Source organism: Balaenoptera physalus, assembly GCF_965194825.1.
Source record: "Balaenoptera physalus genome assembly, chromosome: 4".
Taxonomy (NCBI): domain Eukaryota; kingdom Metazoa; phylum Chordata; class Mammalia; order Artiodactyla; family Balaenopteridae; genus Balaenoptera; species Balaenoptera physalus.
Genome location: NC_138891.1, coordinates 146,746,565 through 146,768,786, shown reverse-complemented (window position 1 = coordinate 146,768,786; position 22,222 = coordinate 146,746,565). Strand labels below are relative to the sequence as shown.

Here is a 22,222-nt window from a genome sequence, read left to right as displayed (position 1 = left end):
CTGATGTCCGTCCACAGGCGTCCCGCCTGAGGGTTAGTGGGGCCAGAGCAGGGGCGAAGCTCAGGGCTCTCCCCACTGGAAACCGGCTCGCGGGCCCTGAATCCCCCGCATTCAGCCTGCGCTTGGCTGCACATTTGCTTTGTCGGTTTCAATCAATAGTTCGTCTCCTCTCCCCACCCCCATCCTTGCCTTTAGAGGAACATCAATATTCATGCATAAATTTAAAAACAGCACAAAAAGCTGACTCCCCGCTTTCTGCCCCACGGGCCTTTTTCTTCCTTGGCCCGAGTGCAGGCTTGGCTCCCCAACGAGTCCCCGGTGGCGCCGTCAATGCGGCCCTGTGTGCAGCCCGGCAGCCCCAGCACCCCCGCCCCCCGCCCGACCGGCTGCGGAGCCAGCTGACGCTCAGGCCCCGCCCCCACCCCGCCCTCGGCCCCCATTGGCTGCCTGGCCCGCAGGGGGACGGTGCCGGCCCCGCCCCTGCCCGGGAACGAATAAGAGGCTGCCTCCGCCCCACTCCTGCTACTCAGGACGCGGCAGCCAGGAGGTTCCAGGAGCGACCACCAAGGACCGCTGACGTGAGGACACTCAGGGGAACCTGCTCTGGTCTTTTGGGGGCAGGGCCCGGAGGGTGGGCTTGGGAACTGGGTGGTAGTTTAAAAACCCCTTTAGGATAATTGGCAGCATTTCAAAAGTGTGACTCTTACTACTGCTTTGTGGACACGGCTCCCTCAACTCGGGGCAGCTAGAGGTCCGTTCTGCCTGTTTTTGTCGCCACAAGTCGGGGAAACGTCACGTCTGGTGGCTCAGGTGATTGCTGCAAACAGGCCTCTTCCTTAACTCCTTGAAGACCAGGGGTTTGCGTCCCTCCGCGGAGAGGGACAGGCGGCCTGATGCTCCGAGCGAGCGTCTTGCCTTGCTCCGCGCAAATGTCAGGGCGCCCCGGACGCCGCGCAGAAACCACAACACCTGGCAAGTGAGGGGGCCTTTGCAAGTAAATTCCACATCGAGCCCAAGAAATTGCGGTTTACGGCGGGTTTCACCTTCCTCAGTCTTACAGTTTCTTGGGGAGATAGGGCCGCTTGCCCAGAGGGACTCTCACATCTTGTGTGATGTGTCCTTCTGAGGAGTTAACCCCCAAAAGTTCTCTTGTTTTCGAAATAAAAGGTTAATGTGGAACATTCATGGAATGAAGTGAAAGGGAAACATGGATATTTGATTTCCGTTTCTCTTAAAAGACAACCTTTAACCATCAATTGGGAAGAATTTAACAGGAAAAACTTTAAAAAGTTAATTTGTAGTGTGGTTATGAAGAAAATCACATTTTATGGAGTTTTCGCATGTGGGTTATATATTTTATGCCTTTCCTTTAAAAAAAATCCCGCTAGTCATACTTCACACAGAAAGTAATTTAGCCTCCCCGTCCCCAAATCATCATGAAGCTTGAGAAGCATAAGGGTCATGCGAAAGTTTCCTGGGTTTTTTGTTTTAAAAAAAAATTAATAATTGAAAACGAATGCAAAGGATAAGAATGTATGAAATGTTAAAGATTTTAATCCATCTGCATTATTCTATCTATGTGTGATATATCTGATTTTTAGGGACTTAGAGCAAAACAAAGTATACTGATTATTAATAGGGTGAATTTAGCAAAGATCAGGCCAAGGCAAAAATCCTCAATCCTTTTTCATTTGAAAATCAGAAACAAAAATAAAAATTTAAATGTTATATTCCAATTTATTTTTAAGATGCAAAAGATATTCCACCCAGGAATGGTTTTGCAAAAATTAGACATAATTCTTTTATTTATTTTTAACTATGACATTGCAAAGATTCTTTAATGATTAGAACTCAAGGCCAAAAGTTGGCAAATTTCTCTCGCTGAGTGTCTCAGTTCTGTGAAACAATTGACAAGCAGTCCTTTGTCAACTGCCTGATTCCCAGGGTTGAACAGCTGTTTCCTTAGGTTGCAGGCCACGGTATAAGGTATGCGCTGGGACGGGAGATGGAAGCCTCCTGCTTCGATAAGTGCAAGTGCGGAGAAGTGGATGGCGACGCCTCCATGAATACCAAGTGCCTGGCAGTGGCCCAGCCTCCGGCCCATTTGTTCTGGCTTCAGGGCTGGTGTCGGGGAGGAAGACATTTCCCTCCACCCTTCTAGGTTCTTCTGGCTGGTCTAAGAATTAAATAGACGTGAGACAGGTTAACAGGAGAAACTCAAACCATAGTTTAATAACATGCATACGTGGGAGAGACCCAGGAAGACTGAGTCACTCACAAAAATGCCCCAGACCTTCACCTTAAATACCATGATCAGCTAAAGACAAAGGAGGCTGTTGGGGGGTGGGGGTGGTCTGGGACTTCAAAGGGGAGGAAAGCAATTCAGACGGAGATGGAAAAGCAAATGTTTGGTAAAGCAGTGTTTGCTGTGCCATGAAGACGTGATGGGACACAGAGTGGACTCAGATCTCTAAGAGTTCCCCTGCCCACCCCTGGCCCATATTCTCTGCTGACATCTCTAGTGAGTGGTCCATTCCTGTAACAGGCCCTCCATCTAAATTCTGATTCAGGCAGCTAAGGGGGAAGGTCAGTGTTTCTTCCTGAAACTTCAGGGCCTTGATCGTTTTCAGCCCAAAATAATCTGCATGCCAAAGAGACATTTGGGGTGGCAAGTTCTGCTCCCTACGACAGCTCCGTCAGACGACCGTATAATACATGTTTGTTTCTGGTAGTCAAGGTACCTTTTCTTGATCTTCATTTTCAAAAAAATTTGTGGCAATTCTATCATATTTATTTTTCCAGTTGAATTTTACAGCTGTTTTTTGGTCATGTTCCTCACCCATCCAAAAAACAAAAAAATGCCATAGACATTTTTGTTAAAAATTGAGTTTTAAAAAATGAGTTAAATTTATATATCCATTCGAAGGAAAGTAAGTTCCTACATTTTATGACCTTAGTATCTTTTGGAAGGACCTGCACTTTTCTTGCTAAACTTATTCTTAGTAATACGTGTGTGTGCTGCTGTAAAATAAGACTTTCCCGCTATGTTTTCTAATTGTTCATTGACAGAGCATAGGGACCCTATTGACTTTCGTATCCTCATTTGGTTCCTAGTCACCGCAGTTCATTCTAACAGCTTGCTCCCCTGCTCTGTCCTCTCATCTTAGAGCCAGGGCAGAGGGGGCCTCTGGGGGGGTGGTGGAAGGAGTCAGTCCGAAGCCCCTTCACTGCTCTGCCTCTGTATTTTGGCTGAAGTTTCCCATTGGCCAAACCAACCAGAAGCCAGAGGGCGTGGGAACAGAGTAAAGAGAACGGGGGTGGGGAAGGGTGGTCCCAAGGGGTGACCGGAGAGATGCACCCCTCTGAGCCCAAAAGGGGAGGTGAGCCAAGGCCGTCTTGCCCCTTGGGGGCTGAGGTCTGAGTAGGTAACACCTTAACTGTTCTGTGCTAGAAGGCATCTTTCTTTGTGGCCCCCAGGATGTCTGAGCTGGAGAAGGCCATGGTGGCCCTCATTGACGTCTTCCATCAATATTCTGGAAGGGAAGGTGACAAGCACAAGCTGAAGAAGTCCGAACTCAAGGAGCTCATCAACAATGAGCTTTCGCATTTTTTAGAGGTGAGTCTTGCTTTTTAAAACTGACAAGTTAATCTGCTCTCCTGTCTGCTTGTGAAAACACCTGCCCACTTTCTCTTCTGAGCTGCCCTGAAGGTGGTTCCAGGTCAGTGTCAGGACTCCTAGGTTGTTTCTGAAAACGTGTTTGCACTGATGAGCCCTCAGTACAGAGGCTGGCTTAGGTAGGCCCCACCACATTCATTCTGTGTGCAGTAGGAGCATCAAGGAAAAACTGCTGTCTCAAATGCAAAAGTACAGGTTCCAAATAATACTGCCTTTTCTCTGAAAAATCTAAGGATGTACAGCAATAAAGATGACAAAATGGGATGGAAAATATACTCATGACTTACCGTGGGTCACAGTGAACATATAAGAAGGCTGTTAAAAAAATAAGCTTTTGTTCTTGGGAAAAGGACTGTTTCGGCTTTTCCTGCATGGTTACGTGGTGATAAGATGCCGTTCACTCAGCAGACGTTACTGAGCTCTCAGCTCGGTCGATGCTGGGAGAGACACAGGCCCCACGACCTGATGCATCACTGAGTGGCCACAAGCTGCTCACAAGAGAGGCCCCGGGGCCTTGCAGGGGGCTCTGTGGGGTGAGGGGCCTTGGAGGGGAACTTGAGAAGCTGCGTGAGGGCGCCCAATGAGCCCCGTCCTGCTCTGGCAGCTCCTGCTCTGGTGGACGTGTGTCCAGGCTTTCCCACCCGCTGCCTCCACTGCCCTCGGATCAGCCACATGCATTATCTCTGTTGCATGAGCCCCGTGTCCTCGAGGCAATGAACTGCAGTCCACCTGGTGCCTGACCTTCCCTTGGTGCCCAGAACCAAGGTCACTGAAGTGACCAGTCACACGCAGAGGAAATGGCCAGACCATGAACCAGTGCACTAGTGTCTGACCAAGAGCTAATTCTGGGGAAGATACGAGAGCCCCAGGCCAGGGCCCTGCCACACAGTGGTGGGCAGCTGTCCTCCTGGGCAGGCTGGGCCACTGTGTAGGACAAGCCCCAGGCTCCATGTCCCATGTCTGCAGGGCTCCTCCCGCCCCGGCCAAACACCCCATTGGCAGAGGAAGAGGCCTGCAGGCTTGGGGTGGGACCCCCTAGTCTGATTCTGGGGCTGGTTTTCTCAGGCATCCAAGTTCACCGAGTGGCAGCTGCCCCACGCATGCTTTCACTTACCTGGTCCCCCCGATTCTGCCTCGTAACCTAACAATCAGAAGAAGGGCCCTGATTCTTCCGTAAAACGAATTGTTGAAAGGATGAAATGAGACAGTGCTTGTCAAGTGCGGCTCAACAAGTGCAGCTACTGTCATTAATTATTGATTTAAAACACAGAAAAAGCTTAGCATGTGGGAACCACAACTTGTAAAAGATAAGTAATTCACAGTAAGTGTATCAAGGTATCATGAACATTGCTGGCCTGGTTTTATGAGGTAGTTTCTGTTTGGAGGCAAATCTATCATGTAATTGAAATTAATCTTTTAGCAGTTGTGTGTAGGTCCCACCCCAATGCCCACAGGAATCTCAACCTTTTACATGTTTTACATCCAAGGCAGCCACTGTACATTACACTCAACTTCTTCAGGCCAAGCTCTCCTGCCCTGAGGACTGGTTATTCAGAGCAGTCCGCTCAGTGTACATCTTGCCTTCACTGTGTCCGTTCCTCTGAGACTCTTTCACCCTCACTTGGCTGCACGTTGGGCAGAATGTCAGGAAAAGTCCCAGGACACCTGGAAGGCAACTCAAGTGGCAAAAAGACACAAGAAGTTAATAAATTTAGGGTATGTTCCCAAGAGTTATTTCAGCCAAAAACCGCTTTCAAAACATGAAAATCCACTGGAAGCCCTCACTATAGGGCCTTCTACACACAAAAGCAATGAAAAACTTACAGTGGCCAGAAGTTCAGACATTTGCATATAATATGCTCAGGCTGATCTAGACCGTACTATTCTTTTCTGGGTATTTTAACACAAACAACCCGCAGTTTTTCAGATCTTGGCTGTTCCATTCAGTTTTTAAGTAGGCCAGGCCCCACTGGACCTAAAGGAAGGTGGAAGACAAGGCTCAGACCCCCAGAGACTTCTGCCAGCCAACAGCCTCCCGGTCACAGGAGAAGTCCTTTCTGGCATTTTGCATTTCATGTCTTAGGTTGTTTCTGATACAAATTATTAAAGCCAGCCAACTTCTGATCATGTTTTGATGTCCTTATATTTCATTTAGAAACAAGCTGGACAACTGCTCTTATTTCTCTTAGGAAATCAAGGAGCAGGAGGTTGTGGACAAAGTCATGGAGACACTGGACAACGATGGAGATGGTGAATGCGACTTCCAGGAATTTATGGCTTTTGTTGCCATGGTTACCACTGCCTGCCATGAGTTCTTTGAACACGAATGAACTAGAGAAAGCAGCCGGGCTGTTCCTGTAGCAGAGACGGAGGTCGGGCAGGGAAGCCAAGGCAGGGCTTGCAGGGTAGTAGGGGCTGAGCTTCCCAGCTGTGTCGTAGCTAATTAGGGAGCTTGATTTGCTTCGCGAATGAAAAATTGAAACCTCTTTCCAAAGGGCTGTTTTTAGTGGCCCCCAGCATTATTTCAGCGCTGTTAGGCATCCGTGTTAGCTGACTGGCCCCAGGGACTCTTGGTAATCATCACTTAGGAAAGTCAATCCTCAGTCACAAAGCATGTGCTATACTGGCTATCCTGGCTGTGTAGACCCCCTAACCCAGAAAAAACTGATTACCAGAAATGCCTGGAGCACTGTGGTTTCCGTAAGCCTCCACTATATTTAAAAACACAAAGCTTTGTCCACCATCCTTTGAAAAGGCTGCCCTTCATTAAATCTGCTCATCACTGGGGCAAATGAAACCTAATGTGGTTGGGTGGCCCGACAGTCTGTCCCACCTACCAAAGAGCATGGTCACATTTAGAGCCCTTTCCTACAGGTGAGCTGTGATTATTGAGTGAGTAGTTAATGCTAACAGTTCTAAATGGAAAATCTGTTTCACAAGCCAACAAGTACTGACATTGTAACTGTAATCAGAACTGAGAATCAAGCTTCTACATTCAGTGGGGTTCTCCCGACAGGATCACACTTTGCTGGCTCTATGGGGCGTGGGGCAGCGGGGGCAGGGGGCTCGGGGCGGGTCTCAGCCCTGCCTCTGGAGACAGCTGTACCCAAGCACCCACGCCTCCTGTCCTGCCTGTAGAATGAGGGTTATGACGGATGTGTTTGGTCTGTTGGTGAAGGTCATTCCCGACCTGTCTGTGTGCAGACAGGGTCTGCTTGTGGCTGTTGGTGAAGCCAGGGAACTTTATGACCTTTATGCTTCTGTATCCACCAATTCAAATAAATCAAGTTACAAATATTAAGAATTACTTCCAGGAAAATTCAAATTAAGCTTAAACACCGTTTTTCTGTTTTGCTTTTTTTTAAGGACACAGACTTGGAAATCATAAACTAATTGGTCACTTGTATTTGCATTAAATAAAAAGCACTGTAACAAGCCTCTGTAGCTGTAAAACATGAAATAAAAGCTAAATTCCTGCAAAACTGGGAAAAGGAGTGAAGTCCACGCATCCTGGCGTCATCAGGGCTGCAGATGCTGCACCGCCCAGGCCAGGGTCAGGAAGCTTGGGTGGGGAGGGGCGGGTCCAGGGGAGGGACATAAAGGGGTGGGTCTGTGGAGGGGCGGAGCCATGGGGAAGGACATAAAGGAGCAGGGCTGGAGGGGTGGGGCCATGGGAGGGCCATAAAGGGGCGGGGCCATGGGAGGGACATAAAGGGGCAGGGCCATGGGAGGGACATAAAGGGGTGGCTTGTGGAGGGGCGGGGCCGTGGGAAGGACATAAAGGAGCAGGGCTGGAGGGGTGGGGCCATGGGAGGGGCATAAAGGGGCGGGGCCATGGGAGGGACATAAAGGGGTGGGTTGTGGAGGGGCGGGGCCATGGGAAGGACATAAAGGAGCAGGGCTGGAGGGGTGGGGCCATGGGAGGGACATAAAGGGCCAGGGTGTAGAGGGATGGAGCTGGAGGGGCAGTGCCTGTCCGGAGGGATGACCTTCTCTCTCCTCAGTTGCTCACCACCTCCTGCTAGGAACTTCCAGCCTGGTGGGCATCACATGGCCCTCTCTGGACCAGTTGCCAGGGAGGGGAAATACACTGGTCCTGGCAGGAACGTCAGAGACCAAAAGTGGCCCCGAGTGGGCACCAACTCTGCAGGGGGTCATGGTGACTTGCTTCTCACTTTATATGTGCTTACCTGGACCATGTATCCTTGGTGAACTTTATGCAAATTATCAGTATGTCATTTTGATGTACAATCCTTTGTCTTGAGAATGTATGACTGTGCCGTCAACTTTTAACAGGTGGAACAGTTCTCAGAGTTTCTATCTGTCTTCCAGGTTATAATCCTCTGTTTGTCTTGAATAAAATTCCATTTTTCTTCTTGATTGCTAGTTGAATTTTTGTTGACACAGGGACATGCCAGGGTGGGGAGCCTGGAGGGTGGACCACGCCTGTCTGGCTCAGCCCAGGGGCCAGCATAGCCTGTGCACAAAAGGTCAGACGGGGATGGGGAGGGGAGCTGGCTCTGGGCTGTGGTGCTGCGGTGGATGTACCTCTCCAGCTTGCTTTCAAACCACGTCTCAATGCCTCTGTTCATCACTGCTTTAGCCACAAGTTGAATAAGTCTCTGCTGGTACTTCCCTTGCCCCCGTTGACCCAAGAATCCCAAAGCAACAGTTCCCAGATGTCCACTGTGCTTCCAAAGCGCACAGGAAAGAACCCCAGTGCCCCAGCCCCCAGGGAGCCTGCCTAGGGCAGCCGCTGAGTGTGCCCCCTGACCCCACATCCAGGGGATGCTCCTTTACCACAAGGAGGGAAGCTGCTTCTCAGCATATCTGCATGGCCATCTTTGGGGCTCCTGGGGGCTTCCTCTCACCTACTACCATGAGCTCCAGTTTGTAAAACGTCCCTCATCCTCCTCTGACCTGTCCTCAACTAGAGGCACCGTCTAGTTCCATGAATGGGTGGTGATGGTCCCACACGGCCCCTGGCAGGTGGCATCTCCAGGTGGGTAGGAGGGTGCCTGGGGCATGTGGTTGCGGGGATGACCTGTCTCAGGCATCACCAGGGAAAATCAGGCCCCGACTTTAGCCAGGAGCAAAGACAATTCACTCAGGGCCTCAGAGAAAGGACAAGGGGAACTCTGCCCCAGGTTGCCTTCCCCATGGTCCAGTTCAGCCTCACAGGACTTCCTGTGCTCTATCGGTTTATCAGCTTGATCCACAGCCGCCCAGAGGACTGTCCCTGAGAGCAGCATTGAGTGTCTCGGGGCGAGACCCTGAGGCCATGGCCAGGATCCCGTTTGTTGGCCCCGCAGTGTCAAGTGCTGTCAAAGAGTCTGGGGCCTGCTGGGGACCCACCCTTCACCCTCTGGACAGCGTGGACCACCCTGGCAGGCACGGCTGCCCCTGCCCGCAGTCCAGGCAACAACACCGCCAGACTTTCCTGCCACCAGAGGGAGGGCTCCTCAACTCATGAGCACAGCGGGAGGGGGACTCGAGGCTTTAGGGCCCCCCCACCGCCACACAGAGTCCCGCCATACCCCGTCCTCGAGGCCTGCGGGGACCGCGATTCCTGACCCCTGGCCACGTTCCCTCCTTAGCCCTGGCCCTGCCCAGAGAACCAGGAGCAGTGACGTGCAGGTGGAGGTTGGGTAGGCGCAGGCCCCCCGGCCCTCCCGGCCTTCTCTGGCCCTGGGGTCAGTTCCCGGGGCCTCTGCCGCTGGCTCTCACTCCGCCCACCATTTTAGACCTGACCCTCCCCAGCACCGGCCCTGCTTCCCTTCAGCTACAAAGGGAAGCGAGCTTTCCCCTGGGCCAGTGGGGGGCCCCACTCTAGGTTTCTTCCTGGGGACAGCTGGTCTCCACAGCATGACTGCCCCTTGAGCTCCATGAGCCTGTGAGAGGCTACCTGCAGGACCCCACCCTCGTCTCCAAGGCAAGGGGGGCCCTTCAGCCCTGGCCTGCCCGCCCCCAGCTGAGGCCCCAGTTTGACAACTCTTCCTGGAAAGTTCTGGGAAGGCCCACATCTCTGCCCCATGAGGTTTGTTTGCTGTTGTTTCAGGGTTTTTATTTTTATTTACTTTGTTTTATTTTTATTTACTTTATTTGTTTGAATTTTCCAGTTCAAATTTATCACATTTATTCAAAGTCAATGAAAAACAAGTCTGTTTTGATGAACACCAAAGATTATAATCAAAATTAAAATCAGGGGCTCAGACGACAATTGTCTCATATGAGCCTCAGCAACCAACTTACATGGTTCATATCATCGAGATTTTCTTGAGCAGGACCTTTAAATTTAGGGATCCATCCCTCTCTGGCCCAGGAAACTTGGGTTCTTGTAACTGCAGATGATGGAGACCTCTGGGCATCAGGAGACAGATCGGAGGACAGTGGCTCTCACCCGTCACCTCAACCAGCTGGAGCTTGGACGTGGCCTGGGCAGCCCCCGTGCTGGCAGCTGGGTGGCCTTTGGGCCAGGCAGGCGTGGACAGGGGGTGCCCAGTCCCTCATCCTGAAGCAAAGAGAGGGTCCTGCACCCCTTTAATTATGACACTCATGGCACGTCTGCTAGCAATCGGCAGAGTAAGACCCTTTCACAACTTCCTCTCACTGCATTTGTGGAGGAAAGGACTGGCCTCTTGCAAAGGAGGGCGTGTGAAAAAGACACGCTATTCAAGCACATCGGCAGGAGGCCAAGCAGGGAGGTTTGGCCTCTCGGCTGGAGCTGGAGCAGAGCCGAGGCTGAGACTGGCAACCTCCTCAAGAACAGAGCCTGACCCCGGCACCATTCACTTATCATGCAGGTCCCTGGAGTAGCTCGCACACAGAGGAGGCCACTCCTGAAATGTTCCCCTCTGTGCTGGGTTGGGTGCGGACACTGGGTCATGTGGGCCCCACAGAGCCCTGAACAGAAAACTCCCCTGGGAGCTTGTTAACTATCCCAGGCACCAGGCCTCCCAGATCTGGGATGTGACCTTGTCTGGCTGTGGGACTGTCTTAATAAGAACTCAGGTGAGTCTCATCCTCAGGGAAGTTAGGAAACACCAGGTTAGCAAGGCAGCACTGTGTGCCTGGGTGATCCTGCTGGAGGAGTTGTGCCTGCCCGCCCTGCAGGGCAGGCCTCACTCAAGACTGAACGGTGTGCGAGGCAGAGGGTAGGAGGGAGCAGCGACACCCCAGTCCCCGGCCAGTCTCACTGCAGTCGGCCCCCTCTGGGCTGGAGCGTTCTCGCTCAGGAATGGGTGTTGGCTGGTGTGTGGATACACCCTAGGGTACACCCTTCCCCTTCTCCTGGTTCTTACACCTTGTGTGATCCTCCCCTAAGTGTTCCTGATCGTAGGGGGAAAGCATTCGGTCTTTCATCATTAAGTATGATGTTAGCTGTGGGATTTTCATAATGTCCTTTATCAGGTTAAGTAAATTCCCTTCTATTCCTAGGGTGCTGAATTTTGTCAAATGCTTTTTCTTATTGAGGATGATTATGTGGGTTTTGTTTTTATTCTATTGATATGGTATATTACCTTAATTGCCTCTCAGTTTAAACCAACCTTGCATTCCTGGGGTAAATCCAACTTGGTCATGGTGTATGATTCTTTTTGTATGTTGATGGATTTGGTTTGCTAGTATTTTGTTGAGGATTTTTGTGTTCATATTCATAAGAGATATTGGTCTGTAGTTTTCTATTCTTGTTAATGTCATTGTCTGGTTTTGGTATCAGGTAATATTGGCCTCATTAAATGAATGTTCTCTCTTCTATTTTTAGGAAGGGCTTGTGACGAACTGGTATTAATTTGTCCTTAAATGTTTGGTAGAATTCAGTGGTGAAGCCACCTGGGTGGGGAGTATTTTGGGGTTTTTTTTTGTTTTTTTTAAATTACTTATTCAATATCTTCACTTGCTATAGGTCTATTCAGATTGTTAGTTTCTTCTAGAGTCAAGTTCTATAGTTTGTCTTTCTAGGAATTTGTCCATTTCATCTAAGTTATCTAATTTGTTGGCATACAATTATTTATAGTATTCCTTCATAATTTTTTTTAAATCTCTGTAAGGTCAATAGTAATGTCCTTTCTTTCATTCTGATTCTAGTAAGTTGAGTCTTCTCTTTTTTCTTGGTCAACCTAGCTAAAGGTTTGTCAATTTTGTTGATATTTCCAAAGAACTTGTTTTTGTTTCATTGATCTTCTCTATTATTTTTCTCTTATCGAGTTCATTAATTTCCACTTTCTTTTATTACTTTCTTTCTTCTGCTTGCTTTAGGTTTATTTGCTCTTTTTCCAGCGTCTTTTGATGGAAACTTATGTTATTGATTTGAGACCTTTCTTCTTTCTTAATATAGGCATTTACAGCTATAAATTTACCTCTAAGCACTGCTTTAGCTACATGCCATTCTTCATTTTCATTCATTTCAAACTATTTTCTGATTTCCCTTCTGAATTCTTCTTTGATTCACTGCTTATTTAGGAATGTGTTGTTCAATTTCTACATATTTCTCAGCTTCTCAAAAGTTTTTGTTGATTTCTAATTTAATTCCATTGTGATTGAAGAACAAACTATGTATTACTTTTATCTTTTTAGAATTTATTGAGGTTTGTTTTATGGCCTAGCATACAACCTAGCCTAGAGAATATTCCATGTGTACTTAGGAAGAATGTATATTCTGCTGTTCTTTTTTTTTTTTTTTTTTTACAGCTTTGTATATGCATTTTATCTTTTGAACCAGAACCTATTACATCTTTTTTTCTAAATTAATTAATTAACTTATTTTTGGCTGCATTGGGTTTTCGTTGCTGCACGCAGGCTTTCTCTAGTTGCAGTGAGCAGGGGCTACTCTTCGTTGAGGTGCGTGGGCTTCTCATTTTGGTGGCTTCTCTTGTTGCGGAGCACGGGCTCTAGGCGCACAGGCTTCGGTAGTTGTGGCATGCAGGCTCAGAAGTTGTGGCTCATGGGCTCTAGAGTGCAGGCTCAGTAGTTGTGGCACACAGGCTTAGTTGCTCCACGGCATGTGGGATCTTCCCGGACCAGGGTTCGAACCTGTGTCCCCTGCATGGGCAGGCGGATTCTTAACCACTGCACCACCAGGGAAGTCCCTTCTGCTGTTCTTGGGTAGAGTGTTTTATAGATGTCTTTTAAGTCTAGTTGGTTTATAGTGTTGTTCAAGTCCTCCATTACCTTGTTGATGTTCTGCCTAGTTATTCTATCCATTATAGAAAATGGTGTATTGATGTCTCCAACTATCATCCTTTCTTTTCTATCAGTTTTTGCTCCATATATTTCAGTGCTCTATTGTTAGGTGCATACATATTTATAATTATTAGGTCTTTCTAATGGGTTGGTCCTTTTATCATTATAAAATGTCCCTTTTTATCTCTTCTAGTAAATATTTTTGTTTTAAAGTGTATTTTATCTAATACTAGTAAAGCCACTACAGCTTTCTCATGGTTACTATCTGCATGAAATATCTTTTTCCATTGTTTTACTTTCAATCTATTTGTATCTTTGAATCTAAAACATGTCTCTTGTTAGTAGCATATAGTAGGGTAATACACACAGTCTGAAAAATCTGCCCTTTGAATGTTTAACCCACATTTACTATTATTATTGATATAGTTGGATTTACCTCTGCCACTGTACTTTTCATTTTCTGTATGTCTCGTCTTTTTTTTTTTTCTTTTTTTGCCTCTAATCCTCCCTTACCACTTTCTTTGGCATTAAGTAAATATTTTCTAATGAAGCATTTGAATTTCTTGAATGATATTTTCACTATTTTTTTAGTGGTATGCATCCTAACATCAGAATCAGCTTCAGATTTATACTAGCTTACTTCCAGTGAGATATAGAAACATTGTTCCTACATATCTCTATTCCATTTTCCTCCTTTTTATGATCTTTAAATATATACTACATCTATTAATGTTACAAACCCAACAGTACATTGTTATAATTATTACTTTACCATCTGAAAAGTAGCCCAATACAGCTTTGCTCCCACCAACTTCTTTTATACTGTTATTGGTAAAAATATTACACATGCATTTTATTTCTATAAGACCAAGATTACATTATAATCATATTATTTTATACAATTGATTTTTAAATCAGCTAAGGAGAAAAAATTATGCATTTATATCATCTTATAATTACCTTTATCTTTACCAGTGTTCTTTGTTTTTTCATGTGAATTCAAGTTACCATTTGGGGTCACTTGCTTTTAGCCCAAAGGACTTTCTTTAGTATTACTGGTAATGCAAGTTGGCTAGCAACAAATTCAATCGGTTTTTGTATATCTGGGAATGTCTATTTGGCCTCCACTTTTGAAAGATACAATTCTTGGTTGATAGTTTTTTTCTTTCAGCTCTTTGAATATGTTATCCCACTGTCTTCTGGTCTCCATTATTGCTGCTGAGAATTCAGCTATCAATCTTATTGGGGTTCCCTAGTAAGTGAAAATAGTTTCTCTCTTGCTGATTTCAAGATTTCCCCTTTTGTGTTTCGGTATTTTTACCATATGTCTGTGCAGCTTCTTGTGTTTATCCTACTTGGAGTTTCTTGAGCTCCCTGATGTGTAGGTTTTCAATATATCTGGGGAGTTCTCAGCCATTATTTCTTTGAATTTTTTTCTACTCTTTTCTCTGTCTCTTCCCCTTCTGGTACTCCCATTACACATATTGTTGGTGAGCTTAGTGGTGTCCCACGTGTCTCTGAGACTATGTTCATATTTCTTCATTCTTTTGTCCCCCTCTGTTCTTTGGATTGCATAATATTTATCAATCTACTTTCAAGTTTGCTAATTCTTTCTTCTTCCAGTTCAAAACTACTGTTGAGCCCCTCTAGTGAATTTTTCCTTTCAGTGATTGTACTTTCCCAGCTCCAGAAATTTCTCTTTGGTTTACATTTATATAAATGATATCTGTATTTATACATTTATGTTTATATAAATGATACCTATATTATTTACATTATATAAAACATTATACATTATGTTTAACATTTTAATCTCTTTATGGATATTCTTTATTTGATGTGACACTGCCATCATACCTTTACTTCTTTAATCATGGTTTCCTTTAGTTCTGTGACATATTTGGCTACTTTCAAGTCTTTGTTAAATCTGACATCTGGTTAATCTCACAGGCATTATCTGTTGTCGTCCTTTTTTCCTAGTGTATAAGTCATACTTTTCTGTTTCTTTACGTGTTTTGTAATGGGGGGGGGAACTGGGCATTTTAGATAATACATTGTAGCAACTCCTGGTTCTTGCCACTCCCTCCTCCCTCCAGGCCTTTATTTGTTTAATGACTGGTTGGATTACTTCAGTGAAATCTCTTCCCCTCTGCCCCCATGTGAAGCTTCTGCTATTGTCCCTCAAGGAGGTACAGCCTTGGGCAGGCTTAGTCGGCCTGGGGTGATGGTGCTTTTGGCAGGTCTCTCCAGTCCCTTTCCCTGACCACACCCAGCTGTGAAGTTCCACCAACTGCCAGCTGACTGCTCTATCATTTCAGCAGTGCTCCGGGGGCATAAATTGCTCTATAGCCGAATTTGATCCAATTCAGGATTTATTGAAGAAATAGTTCCCAAAGTCAGTGTTTGAGATTTGTTCTAACGCCAGGAGGGCTCTTCCTAGCTGTCTCTTTCCCTGGTTCTCCTGCAAACTACTTGGCCTACAAGTTAGCTTGTATCTTCATTGAATCTATGAACTTCCTCCCAATTGCCTTTCACCACACTTGTACTGCTTTTGAGAGTGTCCTTATGATTGAACTTCTCCATGCTCTGGTGCAAATGAAGTCAGTTCCTTTAGGAAGAGATGGGGAGGTATCTGTTTTATAGCTTGCTTCTCCCCCCAGGCAAAACCTCCAAGCCAGGGTTCTGGGCCTAGGAGTGCGAACAATGGCACACGTCTCTCTGAGTGACACCCCTGCTTTAGGAGCTGAGCACTCAGTGGAGTTGGGGGCAGTAGCCTAAGGTCCTCCCAGCTTGCCTCTCCTGGTATGGAACCACTATCTTAAGAGCTGGGAAGGGCACCCAGGGCCCTGTACACTCAAAGGCACTTTACCCAAGGTAGAGGCTCCATTCCATGAGCAGAGGTTGGATAGAAGAAGAGATCTCTCACTTCTCACTTGCACTCACCCGGAACTTAGCTGCATCAACAGGTAACTGGGGGCAGGAGCCTGTGTTCTTGGCTGTGCCTGTTTGGAGTGGAGTTTCTGCTTGGCTCAGCTGGGAGGTGGGAGGGAAGGAGCAGTCTTGGTTCAAATAACAGACTCTTGTTTTATTAATGAGCTTTCATGTATAGACATTTCTTCATTTGTTGTATGCACTTAGGACTATTTCCAAAGGCTTAGAAGTTTAAAAAGAATAATTTTCACCCATTTTGCTGGCTAGCATGTCTGTGGAGCTTCTCAGGCCATCATGCCAGAAGTTGACCTTCTTTCTTTATCTTCTCATGTAAAGTAAATGCTAAGCACTGCTTGTCTTTGAACTTGTGCTCCACTCCATCAGAGCACAACAGCCTCCAGACAGCCTCCATCCTGCTGCTTCCACCTGGAGCCCTGCAGCACCTGGGTGCACACACCTGCAAGTCCAGCTCGCTGCTGCTGGGAGTGGTGACAGGTGACAATGCCTCTGTGCTCCCTTTTCTCCTCAAAGCTTCATCTGGCCCCTTGTGGCCCTTCTTCAACTTTGGGCTTGTGGCATCTGTAATGAACATTCATGATATCTGGCCTTTTCAGTCAATTTCAGAGCCTGGGGAGTAAGGTGCCCCATACTCAGTTGGCACTTAAAACTAAGAATAACATCTCAATTTCTCACTTTGCACTGCCCCTGGCAAACTTTACTTCCAAACCATCTCACGGCCTCATGTAGAAAGGTTCCCCCATTGAACCCTGAAAGGCAGAGCTAGATGCAGGGAGACCAGGGTGGGGATCAGGGTGAGGAAGGGAGTGAGCTTACCTGGGGTGAGGCTGTAGGCTCTCAGACCACCCACAGTGGGGAGGGTGACCCAGCCGCCTGCATGGACAATTTAAAGACTATTCCTCTTGAACACAAGAAGTTTTGAAATTTTTCATGTAGTTACCTATTAAAAGAATTCTTTAGGACTTCCCTGGCGGTCCAGTGGTTAAGACTCTGCGCTTCCAATGCAGGGGGTGCGGGTTCGATCCCTGGTTGGGGAACTAAGATCCCACATGCCACGGCGCAGCCAAAAAAACAGAACAAAACAAAACAAAAAAAACAAAAAAGAATTCTTCATTACTGAAACTGAGTATCATACAGAAAACGATGAATGCTATACAGGGTGTTATGACACTGTTACTGCATCCAGTTTAAAGATAAAGTATTTCTTCCTTAAGCCATTAAGACCCAAAACTTATGCAAATTGATCTCAGAAAGAGAATGCTGCTCTCTCTTCTTTTGGCACGCAGAAAGTAGCATGCGCACGATTCGTGGACAATATACGCCATCAGTGAGACAGAGGCCCTGGTGGGAAGGTCTGGGGCAGCTTCTGGCAGGAAGTGGGCAAACACAGGAGGTAAGCTGTTTCCCCCACAGGGTTATGCTGACCACCCCAGAAGAATCACTTTGAAACAAATCAGATATATTCATAATCTGAAATTAAGCACAAGTAACCATACTTTTCATAAAATAATTAGAACAGTTCAAAAACAAACAGAATCAAGATACAAATGACCCACTAGAAAAAGTATGGATTATATGGAGATTATGATTCTTAATATAAATTGGCTCCTAAAAATCAATTTAAAAAAAAACCTTGAGGGAGGCGGAGCCAAGACAGCCGTGTGGGAAGACACGAAGTTAGCGTCTCCCCACAATTAGGGCACCTGCGGCTGCTGGTGGGGGACGCTGATGCCCAAGGAGACGGGAGGAACCTCCAAGTGATCGGGAGTATGTAGGGGGACAGAGGGGGGAGGAGAAGTGGAGGCCAGACAGGATCGGCGCCCCTGAGGCTGGGGAGATCAGGAGAGGCAGGTGGGAGGGGCCTCGGGGAAGAGTGGGAGAGGAGCAGAGGGCGATCACCTTGCCCACTCAGTCCGGGGAGACTGCTGAGCTCCCAGGCCAGTCCCCTGCCCTCCAAGGCTGCCCCCAACCCCTCCAGGCCACGTGGGTCCTGGGGGCATAGGAGGGAGGCCAGCGAGATCAGGAGAGGCAGGCGGGAGGGGCCCTCCCAGACTGGAGGAGCAGGAAAGGAGAGGAGGGCAACTGCCCCACCCACTCGAGCCCAAGAAGCCTGCTGGGCTCCCAGGTGAGGTCCCCGCCCTCTGAGATCAGGGGTGGGGGGCACGCCTGGACCCCTTCCGTTCCTTGAGACTAAGCCCCACCCCGCACAGCCCCCAGCGCCTCTTGCAGCCCTGTGGGTCCTGAGCATTGGTCCCGCCCACCACCCAAATCTCGCCCTTGCTTAGGCCCCACCCTCCACAGCCAAGGCCTTCCCCCCCCTTTTTTTTTCTTTTCCCTCCTCCTCTTTTTCACTATTGTAATACTGATGTACCTTCCAGTTGTTGATTCATCTATATTTTTATTTTTATATTCTTTCGAACATATTTGTTAGTTTCCTAGTCTAATTTTATTTTTTACTTTGTTATTGTTCTTTTTTTTTTTTTTGCTGCTCCACGTGGCTTGCGGGATTTTGGTTCATGAGCTGAGGGTCAGGCCAAAGCTGCTGCACTGGGAGCTCAAGAGTCCAAACCACTGGACTAACAGAGAACCTCAGACCCCAGGGACTATCCATTGGAGTGTGGTCTCACGGAGTTCCTCATCTCAGCACCAAGACCCAGCTCTACCCAATAGTCTACAAACTCCAGTGTTGGAAGCCTCAGGCCAAACAACCAGTAAGAAAGGAACACAATCCCAATCATTAAAAAAAAAAAAAAAAAAAAAAGAGAAGGCAAAAAAAATATGTCACAGATGAAGGAGCAAGGTAAAAACCTACAAGACCAAATAAATGAAGAGGAAATAGGCAATCTACCTGAAAAAGAATTCAGAGTAATGATAGTAAAGATGATCCAGAATCTCAGAAATAGAATGGAGGCACGGATTGAGAAAATGCAAGAAATGTTTAACAAAGATCTAGAAGAACTAAAGAACAAACAAACAGAGATGAACAACACAATAACTGAAATGAAAAATTCACTAGAAGGAATCAATAACAGAATAACTGAGGCAGAAGAACGAATAAGTGAGCTGGAAGACAAAATGGTGGAAATAAGTGCCGAGGAGCAGAATAAAAAAAAAAAAAAAAAAAGAATGAAAAGAATTGAAGACAATCTCAGAGACCTCTGGGACAACACTAAATGCACCAACATTCGAATTATAGGGGTCCCAAAAGAAGAAGAGAAAAAGAAAGGGTCTGAGAAAATATTTGAAGAGATTATAGTCGAAAACTTCCCTAACATGGAAAAGGAAATAGTCACCGAAATCCAGGAAGCACAGAGAGTCCCATACAGGATAAACCCTAGGAAAAACACACCAGGACACATATTAATCAAACTAACAAAAATTAAATTCAAAGAAAAAATATTAAAAGTAACAAGGGAAAAAACAAAAAATAACACACAAAGGAATCCCCATAAGGTTATCAGCTGATTGGAAACTCTGCAGGCCAGAAGGGAGTGGCAGAATATACTTAAAGTGATGAAAGAGAAAAACCTACAACCAAGATTACTCTACCCAGCAAGGACCTCATTCAGATTCGATGGAGAAGTCAAAAGCTTTTCAGACAAGCAAAAGCTAAGAGAATTCAGCAACACCTAACCAGCTTTACAACAAACCCTAAAGAAACTTCTCTAAGCAGGAAACACAAGAGAAGAAAAAGACCCCCAAAAACAAACCCGAAACAATTAAGAAAATGGTAATAGGAACATACATATCGATAATAACCCTGAATGTAAATGGATTAAATTAAATTAAATGCCCCATCAAAGGATGAATCCAAGCAGAAGATATAACAATTATCAATGTTTACGCACCCAACATAGAAGTACCTCAATACATAAGGCAAATGCTAACAACCATGAAAGGAGAAATCAACAGTAACACAATAATAGTAGGGGACTTTAACACCCCACTTACACCCATGGACAGATCATCCAAACAGAAAATAAATAAGGAAACACAAGCTTTAAATGACGTAATAGACCAGATAGATCTAATGGATATTTATAGAACATTCCACCCAAAATGGCAGAATACACTTTCTTCTCAAGTGCACACAGAACATTCTCCAGGATAGGTCACATCTTGGTTCACAGATCAAGCCTCGGCAAATTTAAGAAAACTGAAATCGTATCAAGCATCTTTTCTGACCACAATGGAAATCAATTACAGGAAAAAAACTGAAAAAACCACAAATACATGGAGGCTAAACAGTGCGTTACTAAATAACCAAGAGATCACTGAAGAAATCAAAGAAGAAGTTAAAAAATACATAGAAACAAACAACAACAAAAACATGATGACCCAAAACCTAAGGGGTGCAGCAAAAGCAGTTCTAAGAGGAAAGCTTATAGCAATTCAATCTCACCTCAGAAACAAGAAAAACCTCAAATAAACAATCTAACCCTACACTTAAAACAACTAGAGAAAGAAGAACAAAGAACCAAAGTCAGTAGGAGGAAAGAAATCATAAAGATCGGAGCAGAAATAAATGAAATAGAAACAAAGAAAACAATAGCAAAGATCAATAAAACTCAAAGCTGGTTCTTTGGGAAGATAAACAAAATTGATAAACCCTTAGACAAACTCATCAGGAAAAAAAGGGAGAGAATGCAAATCAATAAAATTAGAAATGAAAAAGGAGAAATCACAACTGACACTGCAGAAATACAAAGGATTATAAGCGACTACTACAAACAACTATATGCCAATAAGATGGACACCCACAAAGAAATAGACAAATTCTTGGAAAGGTACAATTTTCCAAGACTGAACCAGGAAGAATTAGAAAATATAAACAGACCTATCACAAGTAATGAAATTGAAACCACAATTAAAAATGTTCCAACAAACAGAAGTCCAGGGCCAGATGGCTTCACAGGTGAATGCTATCAAACATTTAGAGAAGAGCGAACACCGATCCTTCTCAAACTCTTCCAAAAAATGGCAGAGGGAGAAACACTCCCAAATTCATTCTATGAAGCCACCATTACCCTGATACCAAAACCAGAAAAAGATATCACAAAAGAATAAAAGTATAGACCAATATCCCTGATGAACATAGATGCAAAAATCCTGAACAAAATACTAGCAAACAGAATCCAACAGCACATTAAAAGGATCACACACCATGATCAAGTGGGATTTACCCCAAGGATGCAAGAATTCTTCAATATACTCAAATTAATCAATGTGATACAGCATATTAACAAATTAAGGAATAAAAACCACATGATCATCTCAATAGATGCAGAAAAAGCTTTTGACAAAATTCAACACCCATTTATGATAAAAAAAACCCTCCAGAGAAAGGGCAAAGAGGGAACCTACCTCAACATAATAAAGGCCATATATGACAAACCCACAGCAAGCATCATACTCAATGGTGAAAAACTGAAAGCATTTCCACTAAGCTCAGGAACAAGACAAGGATGTCCACTCTTGCCACTCTTATTCAACATAGTTTTGGAAGTCCTAGCCACAGCAATCAGAAAAGAAAAAGAAATAAAAGGAATAAAAATTTGAAAAGATGAAGTAAAACTGTCAACGTTTGCCAATGACATGATACTATACATAGAAAATACTGAAGATGCCACCAGAAAACTACTAGAACTAATCAGTGAATTTGGTAAGGCTGCAGGATACAAAATTAATGCACAGAAATCTCTAGCATTCCTATACACCAACAACGAAAAATCAGAAAGAGAAATTAAGGAAACACTCCCATTTACCGTTGCAACAAAAAGAATAAAATACCTAGGAATAAACCTGCCTAAGGAGGCAAAAGACTTGTACTCGGAAAACTATAAAACACTGATGAAAGAAATCAAAGATGACATAAACAGATAGAGAAATATACCATGTTCTTGGATTGGAAGAATCAATATTGTGAAAATGACTATATTACCCAAAGCAATCTATAGATTCAATGCAATCCCTATCAAACTACCAATGGCATTCTTCACAGAATTAGAACAAATTTTTTTACAATTCTTATGGAAATACAAAAGACCCCAAATAGCCAAAGCAATCTTGAGAAAGAAAAACAGAGTTGGAGGAATCAGGCTCCCCGACTTCAAACCATACTGCAAAGCAAGAGTAATCAAGACAGTATGGTACTAGCACAAAAACAGAAATATAGATCAATGGAACAGGAGAGAATGCCCAGAGATAAACCCACACACATATGGGCACCTAATTTACGACGAAGGAGGCAAGAACATACAATGGAGAAAAGACAGCCTCTTCAGTAAGTGGTGCTGGGAAAACTGGACAGCTACATGTAAAAGAATGAAATTAGAACACTCCCTAACACCACACACAAAAATAAACTCAAAATGGATTAGAGACCTAAATGTAAGACCAGACACTATAAAACTCTTA

The 22,222-nt window shown here is 45.3% G+C and overlaps 1 protein-coding gene and 1 long non-coding RNA gene across 2 annotated transcripts; one reads left to right on the top strand and one right to left on the bottom strand.

Annotated features, from left to right (window-relative positions):
- The first annotated feature begins 482 nt into the window (after positions 1 to 482).
- S100B (S100 calcium binding protein B) lies at positions 483 to 7,167 on the top strand. The gene is made up of 3 exons (XM_082460974.1): positions 483 to 578; positions 3,478 to 3,616; positions 5,866 to 7,167. Exons 2-3 carry the CDS (start codon positions 3,479 to 3,481, stop codon positions 6,004 to 6,006), a joined length of 279 nt encoding a protein of 92 aa, XP_082317100.1. The 5' UTR covers positions 483 to 578; position 3,478; the 3' UTR covers positions 6,007 to 7,167.
- A 5,140-nt stretch (positions 7,168 to 12,307) lies between these two features.
- Positions 12,308 to 19,343, bottom strand: LOC309660253. Its single transcript, XR_014263303.1, has 2 exons — positions 16,746 to 19,343; positions 12,308 to 16,366 (listed from the first exon to the last, which is right to left on the bottom strand). It is a non-coding gene; the product is annotated as an uncharacterized lncRNA (long non-coding RNA).
- Positions 19,344 to 22,222: the final 2,879 nt, after the last annotated feature.